Raw genomic sequence first — 6,787 nt, 5'->3', positions numbered from 1 at the left:
TCATGTTGCGGTGACCCCCAACCATAAAATTATTCCTAAAACCATCGGAAATATGTGTTTTCCCATGGTCTTTGGCGACCCCTGTGAAAGGGTTGTTCAACCCCAAAGGGGTCCCGACCCACAGGTTGAGAACCGCTGCACTAGATGTTATTGGTCTTATCTAATAACCGAATGAAGTGGAGAAGATGTCTCAAACTTCTGACCCCAAGTTGGGGTGGGAAAGTTGAAGATAAATATAAGAAACATCATCCACCCTCATATAAACCTTCCCAACCACCCAAATTGTAGAGTTATTTTCTCCACTTAACCTAGCCATACAAAGGCCTATATTGTCTGCCAACTTGTCCCCTCCTGATGGACAAGCAGCTCAATGGACTACGTATGGGTCAAAACAACCTTTAGGTGAGGACTGTATTGGTCTGTAGATGTGGTCCTGTCTCCTGGTGGGCTTGCAGGAACCAGGGGCCAAACAGCCAAGACCAACATGATTTGGTTTCCCACCATCTGCCAAGTAGATTTTGGTGTCTACAGACAAATATTGTGTCATATTGAGTCACCTTATGTACAGGTACGTTATGAATGAAGGTGACTTTGGATAAAGGCAAATTGTAATCAGAAAATAACTAACATAACTGGTATTGAAGTCACTAGCAAACTAGGGAGGAATTGTCTCTGTCAGTTCCATGGAGCTCCCCCTTGAGAAGCAGTTTGCCGCCCGTTGGGTTATACGCCAGAACTGTCGCCTCAGCTTGACCGTCCCTACTATAAGGAAAAGAGAATGTAATGTTGGAAAGAGATTTTTCATTATTTGTATCCATATGATATTCATAGAAAAAGAATATGGGAGCCCGGCAAAGCCAATGCCAATGTGCATACTATAGATCAGAAAGCAAAATATCATGGATTTGATGGCAGTGTAGTATTTGTCCAGATTGGGCGAGGAGTGGCTGCTGTCTCTCATTTGCCTGATGTGGAGCGAGAGCGACACAAGCAGGAGGGTTAATGAGACCGCGGATATAGCGAAGGGAAGGAGTTTCCCAGCTACAAACAAATAAACAAAAACTCTTCTGTCCGATTGGGACGCGGTCACATTTTCATGGAGGTCGTGCGTTGAGTTCCCAAGAAGCCCATTGATATGAGGAGGCCACAACGTAAGCAGCAACGTGTTAACTAAGGCAAAGACTAAGCAAGAAATAACCAGAGCCGTCAGGAGTTGAGAAATTCTCTCTTTGAGGAGGACAAACGCCGGGTGGTGGAAGTTGGCGATTTTCACCAAGTAGAAGAAAGAGAGTAACGTTGTGACCCAAGTGCTGGAGTAGTTGAAGAACAACTCAAGGGACCTGAGAGCTTCTGAGACCGTTCTGGCTTCGTACAGTAAATCCATCTGAAAGAAAATGACCCCATAGACAGTCATGGTGGTCGTAATCTGAAGGCCCAGTCTGGAGACCCCAATACAGGTCAGAACTTTGTCCAGATCACTAAGTTGCCTTCTCTTCAACCAGTCAGCGAGATTCACGGCCACAATGAATATATTAATTGCTGCCCCAGCCAGAAAACTGGTTCCCAGTAGGACGAGAAGGGCCCAGCCAATGGCAACCCATTCTCCGTCTGCCATTCCCCCGGCCGTCGCCGAGCTGCTGCCAACCAGGAATCGTATGGAATTTGTATTGAGCAGCCTTTTTATTCTAGGGATGTTCGATATAAATATATCATGCAAACTGGCAGGCAAAACAGGTTTAACCCTTCCATTGCCAGCAGAATTTCACACTTGCACTTACTGCCAGAAGATTTTGGGATCTGTTCATTTATGGTCATAACCTGGAGTGGAGGCCCATTTATCAACATTCTGATTTTCGTGGGTTTAGAGCAGGGGTGGGCAAACTACGGCCCACGGGCCACATCCGGCCCACTGGCCTTTTCAATCCGGCCTGCTGACTCGTGCGCCCTTAAAAGAATTATGGCCCCTGATTGGTTGCGCCCCATGCCTGCGCATGACGTCAGCACGGGGCGCAACCATATAAAAGGATGCAGCCGGGGTCAGAAGCAGTCGGAGGATGGAGCAAGCCACACGTACCTGGGGGGGAGATGGAGGATAGAGGATGCAGGGAAGGATGCTGGGGAGGAGCTGGAGGGTGTTGGGGGTGGAGCTGGAGAATGTTGGGGTGGAGCTGGAGGATGCTGTGGGTGGATCTGGAGGATGCTGGGGGTGGAGCTGGAGGATGCTGGGGAGTGGAGCTGGTGGATGCTGGGGAGTGGAGATGGAGGATGGTGGGGAGTTGAGCTGGAGGATGCTGGGGAGTTGAGCTGGAGGATGCTGGGGAGGGGAGCTGCAGGATGCTGGGGGCAGCTGAGAGGCCCCGTGATTTGTGACGCTGGCCCGGCCTGTCGGTTAGTCAATGTGGCCCCTGAGCCAAAAAGTTTGCCCACCCCTGGTTTAGAGGTTATTGAAACCATGACTAAGCTCATTTCCACTGATGTCATTTACTAAAAGAGCTGAACTGAAAAAGCAACAAATGAAAAGACGTAGGAAAAAAATGCTACTTTTTCCTATTGTTGCACAAACGCAAGTGCTAAAACTCCCCTGAAAACCATGACTATATTTTGCCGTAAAAATACAAATTGAGAGAAAAAAAATCGAACCTGAGTTTTGGATATGTGAAAGTATTGCCCCATATCTCCCAAATATGTATAGTTTCTTGTTTATTAACTTGTATAGCTCAGAAACCCACAGTGCTGCACTATTGAATTTTTTTTCCAGTATTTCTATGAAATGTCTAAAAATTGCCTATAAACCTACACTTTATAGCATCTTATCTCTCACGGGTCATTAGTTACCACCATAAAACATCCTGAATATAAATACCAGGGGTCTTCTGAACAGTTTGACACCCAATATGCATAGGATTATCAAAACAAGTACCATGTACTGACCCGAAAATTGTGCATACAAACTTTCATGGCTGTTACTGCAACACATCTACTTTCTGTGGGTTTGTAGCCACAAAAGTAAGTTGACTCCAGAAAACCATTCATTTTTGTAGAGATCAAAAATAAAAAAAAATGGATATGAATTCATGACTGTCGCTTTAGCTTCTGCGGATTAGACTTTGCCTGAGTGGAAAACTCGGAAAACCATTTATTTTAGTAGATACACATTCCGAGAAATCTAAATTGGGTAAATGTGTGTTTCTATTGTAATCTACCAAACTATAAGCTTTACCAATTGTTGGGGGTTTTACCACAAACCTGAAGTTTACAGAAACACCCATGTTTAATTTGGTACTAAGATAAAGCATCCTAAATATGAATGTTGGGGGTTTCACACCCTATATGCGTGGCATAACGCAGCTATATGACACAAAGACCCCCAAAAGTACAAGCTTGATGGCTTACCTGTGGTCTATGTGGTAAAACAGGACCATATATTTTTAGAAAGTACAAAATCTTCTGAATCCAAAATGGGTATATATGTCTTTCTACTCCAAAAAAACTGCAAAGCATTATTAAAGTTAGCATTTTTTTAATGACATTTCTAAAAATCACCTCAAAGCTTTCACATAGCAGCATCTTATCTCCCATGTGTCATTAGGTGCCAAGATAAAACATCCTAAATATGAATGCCAGGGGTCCTCCGAACAGTTTGATACCCAACATGCATAGGGTAAGTAGGTACATGTCATATAGATACCCCAGAATTATAATAGATGGAGGGGTATTTAGCAAGTGAGGGAATACAGGGGTATGGGAGATAGCTTAGTACAAGTTGCCCCAGGGACTGGTCCGATTGCCATCTTGCCCTGTGTGGCAAATTAGAGAGGCCTCAGATGGGGTTTTTGCCTTCCTCTGGATCAGCTGGCAGTTAGGCAGGTTATATATAGGCATTATGGTTGAACTTGATGGACGTGTGTCTTTTTTCAACCTGACTTACTATGTTCCTATGGAGAATACACTGGCAGTCAAACCCTTCACAGCGCCTCGAGGCTTTCTGGATGAAGGTCCATCTACCACCGCTCCTTGTGCTTCAGGTACCCCTTTGGTTTCAGAAGTGAGTCCTTCACAATTGCACCATCTCTCCTTCATCAGTTTATCATTCATTCTCTTTCCGGTAAATCTGTTTGTACTCACAATGAGCCCCATGTCCCACACTGCAGGGGTTAATCTACCCTCATCTAAACTGCCCCCCCCCCCCCCCGGGCAGATATAATGATCTCATGCAAAGAGCAATGCAAAACAGCGTGACAGCTACACAAATACTAGGGAAGTCCATCGACCCAACAAACCCGACCCGCTCTGCCTGCAGAATCATCTCCCTCACACGGAACCGGCCCCCTCGGGTTTCATCCTGCAGCCGATTTGAATACAGGGAACAAAATATCAGTATTTATAAAGAATGGTGTTGGTTTCCATACAGGCGCTATGTGATCTCTCAATAGGGAAGGGATCGTCCTTAGTCACAAATGTAACATTCGGCATTAATGGCAAATCTTCTTTCCCTCTATCAGTTTCCTACTGATTCATTGGTGGGGAGGAAAGGGGATCTCACCATTAGCATAGGAAGGGGTTCCTTACTGTAAGGGCAGTCAGGTTATGGGATTCCCTACCCAGAGAGGGGGAATGAGTGATACATTGGGGGTGGGGAGGGAAGGGGATCTCACCATCAGCATAGGAAGGGGTTCCTTACTGTAAGGGCAGTCAGGTTATGGGATTCCCTACCCAGAGAGGGGGAATGAGTGATACATTGGGGGTGGGGAGGAAAGGGGATCTCACCATCAGCATAGGGAGGGGTTCCTTACTGTAAGGGCAGTCAGGTTATGGGGTTCCCTACCAAGAGAGGGGGAATGAGTGATACATTGGGGGTGGGGAGGGAAGGGGATCTCACCATCAGCATAGGAAGGGGTTCCTTACTGTAAGGGCAGTCAGGTTATGGGGTTCCCTACCCAGAGAGGGGGAATGAGTGATACATTGGGGGTGGGGAGGAAAGGAGATCTCACCATCAGCATAGGAAGGGGTTCCTTACTGTAAGGGCAGTCAGGTTATGGGGTTCCCTACCAAGAGAGGGGGAATGAGTGATTCATTTGGGGTGGGGAGGAAAGGGGATCTCACCATCAGCATAGGGAGGGGTTCCTTACTGTAAGGGCAGTCAGGTTATGGGGTTCCCTACCAAGAGAGGGGGAATGAGTGATTCATTGGGGTGGGGAGGAAAGGGGATCTCACCATCAGCATAGGAAGGGGTTCCTTACTGTAAGGGCAGTCAGGTTATGGGGTTCCCTACCAAAAGAGGGGGAGTGAGTGATACATTGGGGGTGGGGAGGAAAGGGGATCTCACCATCAGCATAGGAAGGGGTTCCTTACTGTAAGGGCAGTCAGGTTATGGGGTTCCCTACCCAGAGAGGGGGAATGAGTGATACATTGGGGGTGGGGAGGAAAGGGGATCTCACCATCAGCATAGGAAGGGGTTCCTTACTGTAAGGGCAGTCAGGTTATGGGGTTCCCTACCAAGAGAGGGGGAATGAGTGATACATTGGGGGTGGGGAGGAAAGGGGATCTCACCATCAGCATAGGAAGGGGTTCCTTACTGTAAGGGCAGTCAGGTTATGGGGTTCCCTACCCAGAGAGGGGGAATGAGTGATTCATTGGGGGTGGGGAGGAAAGGAGATCTCACCATCAGCATAGGAAGGGGTTCCTTACTGTAAGGGCAGTCAGGTTATGGGGTTCCCTACCAAGAGAGGGGGAATGAGTGATACATTGGGGGTGGGGAGGAAAGGAGATCTCACCATCAGCATAGGAAGGGGTTCCTTACTGTAAGGGCAGTCAGGTTATGGGGTTCCCTACCAAGAGAGGGGGAATGAGTGATACATTGGGGGTGGGGAGGAAAGGGGATCTCACCATCAGCATAGGAAGGGGTTCCTTACTGTAAGGGCAGTCAGGTTATGGGGTTCCCTACCCAGAGAGGGGGAATGAGTGATTCATTGGGGGTGGGGAGGAAAGGGGATCTCACCATCAGCATAGGAAGGGGTTCCTTACTGTAAGGGCAGTCAGGTTATGGGGTTCCCTACCCAGAGAGGGGGAATGAGTGATACATTGGGGGTGGGGAGGAAAGGGGATCTCACCATCAGCATAGGAAGGGGTTCCTTACTGTAAGGGCAGTCAGGTTATGGGGTTCCCTACCCAGAGAGGGGGAATGAGTGATACATTGGGGGTGGGGAGGAAAGGGGATCTCACCATCAGCATAGGAAGGGGTTCCTTACTGTAAGGGCAGTCAGGTTATGGGGTTCCCTACCCAGAGAGGGGGAATGAGTGATACATTGGGGGTGGGGAGGAAAGGGGATCTCACCATCAGCATAGGAAGGGGTTCCTTACTGTAAGGGCAGTCAGGTTATGGGGTTCCCTACCCAGAGAGGGGGAATGAGTGATACATTGGGGGTGGGGAGGAAAGGGGATCTCACCATCAGCATAGGAAGGGGTTCCTTACTGTAAGGGCAGTCAGGTTATGGGGTTCCCTACCCAGAGAGGGGGAATGAGTGATACATTGGGGGTGGGGAGGAAAGGGGATCTCACCATCAGCATAGGAAGGGGTTCCTTACTGTAAGGGCAGTCAGGTTATGGGGTTCCCTACCCAGAGAGGGGGAATGAGTGATACATTGGGGGTGGGGAGGAAAGGGGATCTCACCATCAGCATAGGAAGGGGTTCCTTACTGTAAGGGCAGTCAGGTTATGGGGTTCCCTACCCAGAGAGGGGGAATGAGTGATACATTGGGGGTGGGGAGGAAAGGGGATCTCACCATCA

The 6,787-nt window shown here is 48.1% G+C and overlaps 1 protein-coding gene across 1 annotated transcript; it reads right to left on the bottom strand.

The window, feature by feature from the left end:
• Window positions 1–655: 655 nt before the first annotated feature.
• t2r8 (bitter taste receptor 8) lies at window positions 656–1,615 on the bottom strand. Its single transcript, NM_001172000.1, is given in 1 exon segment — window positions 656–1,615. A coding segment is annotated over 1 exon segment (960 nt).
• Window positions 1,616–6,787: the final 5,172 nt, after the last annotated feature.

Source organism: Xenopus tropicalis, chromosome 5, assembly GCF_000004195.4.
Source record: "Xenopus tropicalis strain Nigerian chromosome 5, UCB_Xtro_10.0, whole genome shotgun sequence".
NCBI lineage: Eukaryota > Metazoa > Chordata > Amphibia > Anura > Pipidae > Xenopus > Xenopus tropicalis.
The sequence above is the reverse complement of the archived record's forward strand: the minus strand, read 5'-3'. Positions and strand labels throughout refer to the sequence as shown.